The sequence below is a fragment of the Callospermophilus lateralis genome, chromosome 2 (assembly GCF_048772815.1).
Source record: "Callospermophilus lateralis isolate mCalLat2 chromosome 2, mCalLat2.hap1, whole genome shotgun sequence".
Classification (NCBI taxonomy): Eukaryota; Metazoa; Chordata; class Mammalia; order Rodentia; family Sciuridae; genus Callospermophilus; species Callospermophilus lateralis.
In genome coordinates this window covers 102,518,268-102,533,800 of record NC_135306.1, presented here as the reverse complement: position 1 = coordinate 102,533,800, position 15,533 = coordinate 102,518,268, and the positions used below count along the sequence as shown (strand labels likewise).

General features: G+C 34.5%; 1 protein-coding gene across 8 annotated transcripts in view; it reads left to right on the top strand.

Annotated features, from left to right (window-relative positions):
• Window positions 1-12,897, top strand: part of Ccdc15 (coiled-coil domain containing 15) — a 67,274-nt gene extending 54,377 nt beyond the window's left edge. For 7 of the 8 annotated variants that reach the window (XM_076846216.1, XM_076846215.1, XM_076846213.1 and 4 more), the window contains 3 exons: window positions 10,911-11,087; window positions 11,411-11,559; window positions 12,637-12,897. In XM_076846216.1, coding sequence (XP_076702331.1) covers window positions 10,911-11,087; window positions 11,411-11,559; window positions 12,637-12,758 — 448 coding nt within the window. In that variant the 3' untranslated portion in view covers window positions 12,759-12,897. Of the gene's footprint in view, window positions 1-10,910; window positions 11,088-11,410; window positions 11,560-12,636 lie in introns of those variants that run through there. The other variant, XR_013090375.1, reaches the window with a different exon arrangement.
• Window positions 12,898-15,533: the final 2,636 nt, after the last annotated feature.

The window sequence follows — 15,533 nt, the reverse complement described above, 5'->3', positions numbered from 1 at the left end:
CATAGTCCAACTGACTCAAGATTTATAAATTTTATTAATCCTATTATAATGTTTTTTTGGGTTTCATTAATTTTCTTGTATCATTTTTCTGTTTTCTGATTCACTGATTTCAGTTTCAAATCTGTTATTTCTTCTGATTACCTTGGGCTTGATTTCTTCCTCTTTTAAATTTCTTAAGATAAAGGCTAAGATCTTTGATTTGAGACCCTTCTTTTTTATGTTTTTTTAGCAGAAGCATTTAGTACTATAATAAATTTTCTACTAAATATTCTTGAGCAGCATCTAATAAATTCATTTTCATTTAGTTCAAAATTTCTTCTAATTTATGCTTTTTATTTCTTCTCTGATCATGGGTTATTTAGAGTATGTTACTTAGATTCTAAGCACGTGGGGATTTTTATTTAATTTTCAAATACATGGCAATTTTACAAGTATCTGTTTGTTATTGATTTCTTATTTAATTCCATGTGGTTAGAGAGTACTATGCTATGAGTTGAATTCTTTCAAATTTATTGACATTTGATTTATGGCTCAGAATATTGTCCATCTTGGTAAATGTTCCTAGTTCAAGAGCCTTACAATAGAATAATGTACATCCTGCTCTTTTATAAATATAGTGTTACATAAATGTCCCTTAGATTGAGTTGGGTAATGTTAGTCAACTTTATTACAGTCTCACCATTTTCTGCCTACCTAACTCTTTTAGTAATTTGGGGAAGGGTATTGAAAGTTATGCCTGTAACAGAATTTGTTTGTATCTCCTTATAGCTCTCTCAGTCTTTCCTTTATTTTGAAGCTGTTTTCAGGTACCTAAGTGTTGGGGTTGTTATGTCTCTTTTCCTTATCCCTGATAGTTGTTTCTGGTTGAAATCTGCATTTCTGGTGTGTGTGTGTGTGTGTGTGTGTGTGTGTGTGTATGTATGTATGTGTGTTGTGTGTGTGTGTATGTATATATACATACACACATGTACATATATACGTACACATTTATATTATATACATATTTTATATTACATACATATATGCATATATATGTATGTATATATACGTGTCTGATGTATGTGTATATGTCTGGTGTATGTGTGTGATTCTAGCCTTTTAACTAGTATGGCATAATATATCTTTTCTTCTATTCTTTTGTTTTAAATTATTTGTACCTTTACATTTAAAATACTTTTTTTGTCCACAACATGTAGTCAGGTCTCAAATTTTTGCCATAAGTGACAATCTCTGCCTTTAATTAAGTTGTTCAGACCATTTTACATTTAATAGGATTATCAATAGTGTTAGAAATGAGTATATCATTTGCTATTTGTTTTCTATTGTTTTACCTGTTCTTTGTTTTCTTTTTCTGCCTTGTTTTGAATTACTTTTCAATTTTTATGATTCCATTTAATCTCCTTTGTTGTTGTAACTCAATCTATAGTAGTTGTAACTCTTTGTTATGTTATTTCATTGAATATTCTAGAGTTTATACTATACATCACCAACTTTTCACTGTCTGCTTTAAAATGGTATTGTACCACTTCATGCATATAATAATATATTTCCATTTTTCCCATTCTGTCCTTTATATTCATATTTTCATGCATTTTACTTTTTACACATAAACTGCATTGTTATTTTTTTTTTGGCTTAAGCAACCAATTTTAAAGAGATTTAAATAGTGAGAAATATCATAAATATATAAACCCATAGTACCATTTTCTTTTTCCTGAAAGATAGCTTTTAACATTGCTTAAAGTTGTGAGTCTACTGGAGATGAAATTTATTTCAACTTTTGTATGTCTGAAAACAACTTATTTTCATCTTTTAAAACTTATTCATTTATTTATGTGACACATTTTTAAAATTAGGGTAAAAAACACATAAAATAAAATTTTAGGAGTGTTAAGTATACTTACACTATTGTGAAACAGATCTGCAGATCCTGAAGATTTGAAATCTGTTCTCTTGAAACAACTTCTCTTTTCTCCTTTTCCTCAGCCCCCAGTAACCACCATTCTGCTTTGTGTCTCTGTGAATTTGACGTTAAACCTTACTATAAGTGACATCATATACTATTTGTCTTTTTTGCCTGGCTTATTTCACTTAGCATACTGTCCTTAAAGCTCATCCATGTTATTTCATGTGATAAGATTTGCTTTTTTTTTTAAAGGCTGAATAATATTCCATTATATCTATATATCAAAATTTGTTTATCCATTGATCTGTCAACTTACATTTGGGTTCTGTCCACCTCTTAGTTATTATGAATTAGTGCTTCTCTGGAAATGAAAGTATAAGTATGTTTTTGAGACATTCCTTTTAATTCTTTAATTCTTTTGGATATGTACATAAAAGTGAGGTTACTGGATCATATAGTTGTTTTTCATAATGACACACTACTTTATAATCCCAACCATGCACAAAGGTTTCAATCTCTCATATCCTCATTTTTTTTTTCCTTGTTTGTTTTTTTCTTTTCCTTTTTTTTTTTTTTTTTTTTTTTTTTTTTTTTTTTTTTTTGGTGGGATTGGGAATTAAACCCTCAGGGGGCTCTGCCACTGGAGCTTACCCAGCCTTTTATTTTTTGAGACTGGTTCTCACTGTTTGGCCTTGAACTTGCAGTTCTCCTGTCCCCGCCTCCTGCATGGCTGGGATTACAAGTGTGTGCCACCATATGTGTTTTGATAGTAGCCATGCTGGTGGATAGGCAGTGATCATTTCATTATGACTTTGGTTTGCATTTCCTTGATAATTAGTGATATTGAGCATCTCTTCATTGATTGATTATTTTCCTCATTTATGAGTTTTATGTGCCTGGTGGATCATTGATGGGATATATGACATTGTGAATTTTACTTTATTGGTTGCTAGATGTGTTGGTCAACTTCTGTTGCTGTATAAAATAACTGAGATAATTTACTTAACAAAGAGAAAAGGTTTATTTTGGCTAATGGTTTCAGAAACTCTAGACCTTGATTGGTTAACCCTGCTACTTTGGACTTGTGGCAAAGCACCACATTATGGCAGAAGGCTTATGGTGGAGTGCTTACCTCATGGCCAGAGAGTAGAAAGAGAAAATAAGAAAGGGGTTAAAATTTCACAGTCCCCAAAAAACTAAGGACCTCCTATTAGGCCTCATTTCCTCAAGTGTCACCTTCCAAGAGCACCAAGCTGGGAACCAAGCTTTTGTAATACCAGATTCATGGGACCCCAATAGACCTTTAACATTTAACTTTTAGTGTTACAGATGTCCATCCCCATAAGATATAGTTAAATAATTTAATGTCATCTGATCTTGCAAAATCCTTTTACTAGTATGACCTCTGTGTCTAATAGAGAAACCTTTAATTCTGTTTCTTAGGGCTCAATAATCATACTAGCAAATACCATGTCTACCTGTATAGGTTAGGAATATCTGTAGGCCTTAAATTAAAAAATACTCTGGCAGTTCCTCTTGATAGTTTTTTTTTTTTGTTTGTTTTTGTTTTGTTTTGTTTTTGATAGTTATCAGGCATTTCTGCCTAAGAATCTCTTTTGTAGCCTCCAGTCTTACTTCTTAGGGGCGAACACAAGGTATATACCTTAACTATTATTATTTTTAAATGCCCAGGAATGGCTGTGTTTTGGTTTTAACTGTTTTTGCTAGGTGTTTAAGATGAAGCAGACAAGCTGACTTTTGTTTCTATCTATTGTTAATAGTCAGCTGAGTTTCCAGGGAAGTCATTCCTGGGGGAACTTTAGAGAAGCTTCTTAGTTCTGCTAGTGCCATTTGCGCTAGGATGGGACCAGGTCTTGCTTGACCATGTGGCTTCCCTTGGAAGCATCAGGGATGTCTCCCTTCTCTAATGACCTTTCTCTTTATAGCAAATGCACTGATTGGCTTTCTGTTCTCCAAGGATCCCATTAATCTCCCTGATCAGGAGGTTATGTGGCCCAAAAATAACAGATTTGAAACTGAAATCAGTGAATCAGAAAACAGAAAAATGATACAAGAAAATTAATGAAACCCAAAAAAACATTATAATAGGATTAATAAAATTTATAAATCTTGAGTCAGTTGGACTATGGAAGGATAAAAATTATTAATATAAAAAATAAGAGTTGATATTACTTCAAATTCTATGAATATTAAAAGAAGACTAAGGACAATTTTATGATATTAAATTTGTCAATTTAGATGAAATGACAAATTATTTGGAAGCTCACTTAAGAAAAAAAAAAAAAAGCTCATTTAAGAAAAAAACTAGTAACACAAATAGCCCTATATTCATGACTATTGAAAATATAGCTAAGAATTTTTCTGGACAATGAGAAGTCCAGAACCAGATGGATTTACTGGCAAATTCTACTAAATACTTATGCAAAAATTAATACCAATTGTATATAAAGTCTTTCAATAAAATTGGAGATAATAATTCCCAATTCACTCTATAAGGCTAGCATTACCCTGAAGCCAAAACGTGACAAAGATATTGGACAAAGAAAAGTACTGGGGTTGGGGCTTTAGCTCAGTGGTAAAGCAAAGGATTCAATCCTCACTGGGATCCTCACTCAGCACCACATGAAAACAAAGATACTGTGTGTTCATCTACAACAAAATAAATATTTTTTTAAAAAAGAAAGAAAGAAAAAGTACCAGCTAATATCTCTCAAATCATAGATATAAAAATTCTATGTTCATATATGACTACACAACCAGTGTGATTCTACATTGTGTACAACCAAATGAATGAGAAGTTATATGCCATTTATGTATGATGTGTCAAAGTGCATTCTACTGTCATATATAATTAAAACAAATAAAAAAATTTAAAAAGGCAAAAAAATTCTAAACAAAATTTTAGGAAATAAAATCAAACAACATATTAAAAGGATAATATATTATTACCAAGTAGGGTAAACTCCAGGAATAGAATTGGTTTCACATTCAAAAGTCAAACAGCGTAATTCAACATATTAACAAAATACAAAAAGAAAAACTACAATTATCTCAACAGAAAAAGAATTTTACAAAATCCAAAATGCAAAAGCTCTTTAGAGAATTCCTCTATTCCCTAGATTCAGACTGACTCGGAGGGCAAGAGCCAAATATTGATTTTCTTGGCCCTTTTAATTTAACTTTAATTTTTAAGTCTTGATCTTAAACATCTAGCAAATCAGTCTCATTAGTCTTAAATTAAGTAAGTACTGGGCTTTAATGTCTCTCTATCCTGTAGGTGATGACTTATTATCTTAAATTAACCCAGGTTGTGTGTTCTTAAAGCAATACCTCTGCAAACATTAACAGGCAATCTTTAGACCATTTATAAGAAAACTACAAAATAAAATTAACAAGAGTAAAAACATATTTAGTTCATGTAATAGCTGAGTTATACATTATATCCCCTGTTTGATATCCTAGTAATCTTGACAAAAAACAACTTTTGAACACAAGTTTAAATAAACTGAAATCTGGCCTACTTCTTTCGTAGTCATTCTTACATGTAGTAAGATGGGACACAGAGCCTTATCTCAGGTAAGGCGGGGCTCTTTATAAATCTTAAATGCTCTAATTCTGAAGCTGATCTTTGCTTCTTAAATATCATTTTACAAAGTTTACATAAATTGTTTGAGGTCACATGAATATTAGCTAACACAATATGATATCACATTTAAAACATGAATTAAAGAAAGGCTGAAGCTTTTAACCTTCTGTGGAAAAGTAGCAAAGAACTTTTGTGTTTTACTATATTAACCTTTACATAGATTAGGCTCTCATTAACTTTAAAAAAACATAAATTGAACCTCAGTGTAAAAAGTAACATAAAACTTTATATATCTTATTGATAACAGGTCCAGTTATAGAACATTAAATGATATAAGTAAATCTCCAATATGTTTTTCTTTTAACCCTAAAATTACCATACAACTTTAGAACACCAGTTTGATACAACGCTCTTTTAAAGCTTCTCCCTTAGAGACTTGTATACCTGGAATATATGAGCACATTAATTGCACCACAATTACATTGATGTTTTTATGTTAACAGTTCTTGTTTACCCAGCTGTTTAATTTCTTTAAGATTACTTGCTCTAGAAAAAAGAAACAAAACTTAACTTTTGGGCCTTTGTATATTGAAATCTTCTATAAACCTTTGTATATATAAAACTTTGTATATAAAATCACGTCTGTTTACCATTTCATGAAAACATAATGTCTAAGTATATAGAACCTGTTGCGACTTTAAATTTCAGTAATCTTTTCAGTGATGACAAAGCAACTTTAAACCTTTTTTTCTTATTTACCAACCTATGAAAATATCAATAATGTTACCCAATGCAATTCAAGGAGTTAAGAGTACTCGATGGTATATTTAACATTTAGCATTTTAACCTTGTAAATCAATCAGATATCTAACAAAATTACTCATAATAATGAATAATCCCATGTCAAATCTACTTTTACTTATTTTATCAAAATATCAGACAAGTGTATTGAGCAGTGTTAGCCATTTTTTCCTTGTTGAAGGAAAGTCCTAGAACCAAGGCATATCAGGAATTTCATAGACATCAACATTTTATTTGGTTTTTTTTTAACACCTAGAAAAACTTGTAAGCTTAATTTTAAAGGCATTTTTATTTTTATCTGTTCATCCAATTTAAATCGAACTATTTAAATCACGTGAATTAAAGATATTTGGATCCATTTTTAAAAAAATTTTATAATCATTCCTTCTATATCTGCCAATTTTCATATCACGTATATGATATATGGACATACGCACATCCAGACATACAATACATAACACAAGTGTGCACACATAACACAATAGTAAAGGCCTTGTAGCTTTTCACAGGTGAAATCTCCATTGCGATGTTTAAAAACTCCACAGTTGAATAAAAATAGAACTTATCAGAAAAACATTAACCTAAGTCTATAGTATCAAAATCATGAGCTCAAAAAAAATACAGAATCTAAGAAAAAGCAAGAGTCCTGGAAAAAATGACTGGCCAGTAATTAGTATATACCATACAATTTACTTTTTGGTTTAGTCTAGTTTGAGTTCAGGTAAAAGACACTTTTACTTTTTTTCCCCCTTGAGCCTCAGATCAGTCTCCTACTGAGCTTGCAGGCTTCTTCCATTTGCATTTCAATTTAAGTCTTGGTTGAGGTCTGGAAGGTGCAGGGAAAACTGCTATTCTGAGGGGAAACCTCATGCCTAAGGCATTTTAACCATTTTTAGTCCGTAATTAGATAGGTTTGGATGTTGAAAACTATGATACCTTATTTTCTACCATGCACTCCTTATTATTTTATCTCTGACAACCCAACTTTTAACTGCAATGCTTCAAAAACCCATTCAGATACCAGGTTGTTAGTAAAGCATCATCTTTTAGACACATTTACATTTGTAGGTAGCCCATTCAGCCAAGATCATTCCCAAGAAACAATTTATAATATCAACACATTATTGCCCATGTCTTAAAGGGCCAGAAACAGATACAAACAAAGACACAATGACAGACAGAAAGGAGCTCCAGACTATGGCTGATGGACAGGAACCTTTAAAACAGATAGACTAGATAAGAGAAAAATCTCCTCAAGTTTCCAACTCCCATTTAATTATGACTCCTACACCAGTGGCACCATAGATGTTCTCACAGAGGGGCAATCAGAAGTGTAAAATCAAGGGTCTCAGTGTGGCGACATTACTGCATTTAGTATCCCCCTTTTTTTTAAGTAGACAGAGATGGAGTAATCCTTACAGTGCAGAAAAGGAAGGCGGGAGTTCCCCGAAGCAAAAGGGGCTTTGGTGGCTGCTGGGAGTCCCTCAGTCCTTCCTTTTATTTATAGGATTAGCTCCTCTGGTTTGGTTCGACCCCAGGCACACTCGCATATCTCTTAACTTTCCAGTAGTCAGCTCTCAAAAAGTTCATCTTACATCCTCAGCATGCAGTTGTTTGGAGTGCTAGGTAGACTTCCCCAAGAAAGTGGGGGGGGGGGGCTCCTCTAGAGTCCCCCCTGGGGTGTCAAAATTTGTAACTGAAAGTTCGGTTCCTGCCCTCAAAGCCAATTAATGCCAATTTAATAATGAGGACAGGATTTTGAGAAAAAGAAAAAGGGAGATTTATTGCTTTGCTAACAAAGGAGAAACACAGGGGATTCCATCCCAAAGGTTGTGACTCTCTTGATCTGGAGGGACAAGGGAGTTTTAAAGGAGTTTCACTTGTTAATTTGGGAGATATACAGTTCTTAGATCCCCAGCAGGCATTTCCCTCTGCAGTGGGTGTACTCAAGGCAGCCAACTAAAGGAAGAAAAGAAAACATTGCTTCCCTAATCCCGCTTAACAAAGGGGGTTAAAGTTTATCAAAGTTCTTTAAAACACAACTCAAAGGGGTGTAAGAGGTGAGAACAGAAAATTGACATTTTGATTTGCAGGGAAGCTAGAGAAGCATACTAGGAACATTTTTAGGCTAAAATTTGGCTCAAGTTACTCCACACATCTAAAGTAGATCAGAACTCGGGACACTGCATCAGTCCAAAGTAAAACAATGCCATCACACTTAACAGAGACACAGACAAAAAGCCAAAACACAGATTCCCTTTTCAGACTGCAGACAAATACGGAAGTAGGGTGCTGGCCACAAGCTAACTGTGGTGGGAGCAACTCGCCTTCCCCTAAAATCAGACGAACAGATTGGGGGATTCTATATCCCCCTCTGATTGAGTTGGAAGACTCTCTGATGGGGGCCTGGTATGTCTTCCAGTAGCCCCAGCTGGCGACCCTATAGCAAGTCTGCCAAGACCAGTTGCCAGCCCAGAATACAGATTCTATGGGCCGTAGTCAGAACAAAGCAGACAACAGACACACCAATAATAAGACTCACGGATGTTAGACTCTGGTTCAGAGGTCCTGGGGTCTGGGAGATCCCAGATGAGCCCCTAGATGTAATACCAGATTTATGGGAACCCAATAGACCTCCAGGAGCTGAATCCTATGCAATCACACAAGAGTCTTTATTGCAAGCTTGAGCCTAGACTCACAATCATTTCCGACGCAGCAGTCCTGGGAGTGAGTCCCCGTCCTTTGTTCAGTGAGTTTTTACAGGTTTGTGGGGATACTCTAAGCATCACACAGCAAATCATTCCACACCATGGGAAAATCAAACAACAACTCTGACATTAATTAGCACATTCACTGGCAGGAACAAGTTGGGTAAGGGTGATTGCTTAGTTCAAGAGGTGGATACATTTGAACTGATTGGTTTAAGCCACAAGGGGTATATGTGCTAAACTACATGGTTTCCTAACATGTTGTCAATCACCGAAACAACTGGGAGGGTCACCTGGCATTTCAGGTATTTTCCCTGTCTCACGCTGATTGGTGGTTGCTAAGGGGTTGCTATGGGTCACCGTCAGGCATTAGGCCCCATTCTTTGGTCTTTCCAGGAACTAGCATAACTGAGTCAGGGACACCTGGCCGCACAGATCTCTTCTGTTATTTACAGAGAAACAACTCAGCAGGGTGGCTATGTGCCTGGGAGTGCTCTGTGGGTTTTTTCAAGGACAAGGGTCATGCCCCCTCCTTCTGGACAGACCTTGAGGTAGAAGCTGGTTTCTCAAAAATGGGATTCACATCAGTTTCTCACCTTTAACACATTGGGTCTATGGGGAACCTTCTGGATCCAGACAATAGCACTGGCTATCTTTTTATTCCTATAAAATTTCTTGAGTTTTGTTTTGAGAGGCAGTTAAAGTACTTTGAGGATTCATTTTTACAATTTGCTAAGTGGGTCTAAAGCAATACTCAGTCTAAGACTAAATATTATTGCCCGTTATTGAATTAAGATCTTCCTGAATTATGAGTTTTTCAAGTCTGACTGGTGGGAAAAGGCATTGTGCAAACCCTAAGCACTGTTCTCTCTTATTGTTTTGAATGGTTATTTCCCTAGCCTCAGGTCATTTCCTCACATGCATGCACTAGCCAGTACTCTGCTATATATTAGGTGACTATCTCTGGGTTTCTCTGAGCAGCTCTGTCCCCTCTGGTATTTTGTCAGGTAAGCCCTAGTTGTCTTTGTCTACATTCTGAGCTCCATCTTCTTAACTCAGGGAATTTACGAGGCTCCATTTGAATTCTCCTGTCTAGTACCACTGTCTGGAAACTTTCAAGGCAGAAATGCCCCGCACATGTCTAGAATCTTATAATTCATTGTTTCTTGTATTTGTCTGTTTTTCTCCTTCTCCCCATTCTTATATAACAAAATTTTCATGGTTACACTATACTGATAATAGTAACATTCTCATGGACCATTCTTACAGAGTTTTCAACTTCAAAAAGACTTTACAAACGATATGTCATTTGATTTTCACAACTCAATGCAGTATTGATTTTTATTAACATGCATTAATTATACAAATTAATGGGTTTCACCATAACATTTCCGTACATGCGTATATTATGCGTTGATCATGTCCAATATCCCTCTACCCTTTCTCACCCTCACCTCTCTACACTCCCCCATCTCAGTTCCTAATAGTCACTCTTCTACTTTCAGGTCCTCTTTTTTGGTTTGTTTACTTTTTTGCTTTTTCAGTTTCTTTGGTCATTTAAGGTGGGAAGAAAAAATTCAGTCCCTATACTTCACTCTAACCAGAAGCAAAAGTCCTGTCTACTTGTAGTTTTAACTTGAGAGGTCTCTTGTGCTATAATTCTTACAGAAAATAATTTAATAATAGTCACTTTTCATTTCCCTTTGAAAAGCTGTGTATACCGATGACTGTAGGATAAACTCAAATCAGCAGTATCTTGAAGATACTGATTATTAAACTGATTTCCTGACTCTTGTTTCTGGGAGTTTCTTGAGTTATTCGGATGTGGAACCTAACTTTAAATAACAAATTTATGAAATTCCAAATTACATTATGATTTTATTCTCAGAATTAAGAAAAAGAAAGAGCAACAACGTTATGCTGAAGAGCAGAAGATTGTAAGAATGAACTTTAATGAAGAACCATGTTCAGGGGAAAAAATGAGTGGTATGTTAGCCCAGTTACAACTTGAAGAACTGAAAGAAACTAGAGAAAAACAACAACAGAGAGAAAAAGAACACATAAGGTAATTTGAAAAGTTTTGCATGAAATTCTGATTCTAGAGGAGACCTAGTAGGAAGTTAGTTCTCTTTTTCATTAAAGAAAATGGACTGTGTTTTCTAATACTTGTCCCTATTTAGGGTACCTAACTTCACTAAATATCTTAATTGGCTAATACCGCTTGTGAATAGCCATATAGTTTTCCTAGTGCTATTTCCCAGTACAACGATGAAGAATCAAGGTATAGAGACATGAAATAATTTTAACAGTTAAAGCTGGTTGTAAAATTAGGATTCATTCTTACTTTTTTCTCAGTAGTTCACCTTGCCTGATCATACTGTTTTATAGATATGTGGAAGCATTACGTGCCCAGGTCCAGGAGAAAATGCAGCTGTATAATATTACTTTACCTCCTTTGTGCTGTTGTGGTCCTAATTTTTGGGATGCTCATCCTGATACCTGTGCCAACAATTGTATTTTCTATAAAAACCACAGAGGTAAGTTTCTCAAAGGAATATTTAAATGGGGCCTAGTAGCAATTAGCAATTAAAGAAACCCAATAAAAGTAGTAATAGTAATAATTTAATATTTATTGAAAACATTATAACACCTTTACAAAACAAAAGTGATGAAAATAATTATAGTGAGTTTTTATTTCTCTGTGAAGTTTATTATCTTTCTCTCTGTCGTGGTGGGGAAATATTTCCAGTTCATTCCACTGTAAAGGGACTTGGGTTCCAGGTCCTTCTTTAACTGAAGACTATTAGAATTTGAATTTGTGTTTTATGTCCAAGTTAGGACTCTGTCCTGTTGAATTTCAAAAAATGATAAACTCTAACAAGAGTTCCAGTTAGATAAAGTGGCATCATTCCTGTAACAATAATATTTCTTTTTCTTGTCTGTCCTTAAATATATTGATTTACATAGTATAGAGATTATATAGGTCTCACATAGGCACTAAAAAATATGCTAGTATTTGTAATACTAGTGTGTCTCATTTGTGTGATAAGAGCTTATTATCAAATCTGTTATATTTTCAAAAACAGATCTGATAATGCATTCCTATTCTGAAACCTCTAGGGCTCCTTTAACAGTAGAAAATGCATGGTGTATTTTGCATATTTTCTCTCTGGCCTCAGGTCACACTCCTATTTACTATTTCCAATATTACATATTTTTTATACCTTTTACATTGCATACACTCTTCTTTACTCCTGTTAATCCTTAAAACCATCTTAAGTTGTACAACTTCTGGAAATCTTTTCGATCCTCCCTAGAAAGTTATTCATTCTGTGATGACATTTTATATAAGCCACTGGTTTAGAAATATTACATTGCTATTTAATTATTTTTGTGTTCATCTGCTCTTTTTTCTGTTCTCACCATGTATTAAATACTCAAAACATATTTAAATATTTTCTTAATATGTATACATTATTAATGTTAATATTTACTCAGTGGAAAAAATTAATACTTATGAGACTCTGGGTAGAGAAGCAGTACTAAAAGAACAGGGAGTGGGAGAGTTATTTAAAATTTGACTTTATTCACTGCTGTGCATACCTTTATTGTAGCATATCATCGGGCACTGCATTCAGTCATCAGTTCCTCTGATATCTCCGAGGGAAATTCAACTCTTCGAAGTGCCATTCATAATTTTGCTTCTGCACACAGACGGGCTTTGAAAAATCTGTAATATGAATTTGAAATCAGCTGAATCAACTGGTGGTATTTGAATCTTCATTTAAAATCAAACATGAGAAATTGATTAGGAAAAACCATTAAATTGTATCAGCTGTATTGTCTGGAAAGAAATAATATTCTACATAATAACCGTCTCTATAATTAGATATGTGCCTTGGGACCAAGGTTGAAAGTTGACTTCTAAACTTGTCTCTTCTTTGGTGTAAGCCAGGGAAACTATTATTTTAAAAAATGATCAGACAAGGAAGGTCTCTTTGTTTACTCTGCTCTGATCAGAGCAAAGTCTTTGAAACTGTGAGAAGTCTTCGAGATCATCTTATTTATGATCTTTCAAAAAATGTATCTTTGAGTTTGGACAATATTGCAAATGTCTGAATGAGGCAGAAAAGAATGAAATGAGCATCTGAGCACCAGTGGCCATCTATACAGCCATTGGCTTTTCTAGTTGTGTATAGCAAGTAGATATGAGAATAGTCTGAATTTTATGCACATTTTCTTCTCAGAATTTTCTCTCTCCTAGTTTTTTGTTTTGAATTATTACCTCTTTCCCCATTCAGTGACAATGGACATGAGTGTTTTTTAGTTATATTTTGTATTGCAAAAGAAGTCAAATAAACTATCTTTTAAATATCTTTTATGTGAAATAATTAATTATGAGTGACATTTCAAAATGTGAATCTGAAGGCAAAGTAACTTCAATCCTGCCTTATTTTCCTATCTTTAGATAACTGGTAAATGATATGCCTAGGCAAACAAAGTAAAAATTGCCATAGTTGTTATGAATTTGTTATTTTTTCATACTATTTCTTGACACAAAATATGAGAATGTTTAATAATCTAAATTTAAAAAATTATTTTTCTTTCTCTTTTGTACAGTGCTGAAGAAATACTTTTTCTCTCTAAAAATGCCTGATCTTCTATCCAGGCCATTGAAAATAAGAGTCAAAATTACCTGAATGACAAGACTGACTGGTTATTTATTTAACCAGATTAATTATCCAGGTCAGTCAGAATCCTTGAAGTAATTATATACTTGATTCAGTCTTTTTTTTTCTTTTTTTTTTTTTTAATGTTGTAGTTGTAGGTGGACATAATACCTTTATTTTTATTTATTTTTATGAGGTGTTGAGGATTGAACCCAGTGCCTTACCCATGCTAGTAGGCAAGTGATGTACCACTTAGCCACAACACCAGCCCCTTTTTTCCCTTTCTTTTGGAGTACTGGAGATTTAACCCAGGGGGACTCAACCAGACCTTTTTATTTTTTTATTTTGAGACAGGATCTTGCTAAGTTGCTTAGGGCCTTGCTAAGTTTCTGAGGCTGGTTTCAAACTTATGTTCATCCTGCCTTAGTCTCCCAAGCCACTGGGATTACAGTGCAGTTGCTTGCTTTGAGGTAGATTGTCACCTCCGCTTTTTTCTGCTTGTCTGTCTTTCACAGCCTCATCTTCCTTCAGAGCCATCATTATATGGCAAGAGTCTGTTGTAGGGTCCCCTAAACTTTGCTGAATGGCTATTACAATAGGAAAAAAATGTAGTGGTAAATTATACCCTTGTCTCACTTCAGCTTGCCGCACATTTGCCATTATCTTGTCTCATATCCTAGGTTCAGAAACAGCAGCAGCACTTATCCATGGGCTTGTGTCAATCACAGCATTTCAGAACTTTTAGACTTCTCTCTTATTCAGGGTTAAACCTGAATATCTAAGTATCTAAGAGAGTGCGCAACACTTACCTACCAGGTAAGTGGCCTGCCGCTCACGCATCTAGCAGGAGGGGAGTGGCCTGTCACTCAGACGCAGTACTCCATGCACCTGTCCCCACATTACAGGTATGTGCATTGAGCCTGGCTTGATTAAGCCTTTAACGGTTGTATTTTTTAGCAGCACTGTTGAAATATAATTCATATATCATACATAATTCACAAATTTAAAGTGTACTTTATTATTTTTTAGTGTATTCACAGGACTATACAACCACCACAGTATTAAATTTTAAAGCATTTGTATCACTTAAAAACCCCTGTGATTTCGCAATCCCATTTCTGGGTATATATCCAAAAGAATTAAAAGGAATATCTGAAACAGGTATTTGCACACCCATCTTAATAGTAGCATTATTCACAATAGCCAATAGGTAGAAGCAACCCAAGTGTCTATCAATGGATGAATGGATAAACAAAATGTGGCATCTAATTAATAACAGGCTTAAAAAGGAAGAAGATCTCTTCATATACTGCAATATTGTACTAAGTGTAATAAAGACAAATACTATAGGATTCCACTTACGTGAGATCCTTAAAGTAGTCAGATTCATAGAGACAAAAATTAAAATAGTGGTTGCCAGGAGCTGTGGTTAGGAGCAAATGAAGAGTTATCATTTAGTGGGTAATTTAGTTTCAGTGTTGCTAGGTGAAAAAGTTCTAGAAATCTGTTTCAGAGCAGTGTGAACATACTTAACACCAGTGAACCATGCACTTAACAATGGTTACAATGGGGCTCGGGCTGTGGCTCAGTGGTAGAGTGCTTGCCTGGCATGCATGAGACACTGAGTTCCATCCTCAGCACCATAAAAAAATAAAAAAGATACTGTGTCCATCTAAAACTAAAAACTAAATATTTAAAAACAAAACAAAACAAAAATTTGGTTACAATGGGGGCTGGGGTTGTGGCTCAGCAGTAGAGTGCTCACCTTGCATGTGCGAGACCCTGGGTTCAATCCTCAGCACCACATAAAAATAAAAAAGTGAAATAAAGGTATTGTGTCC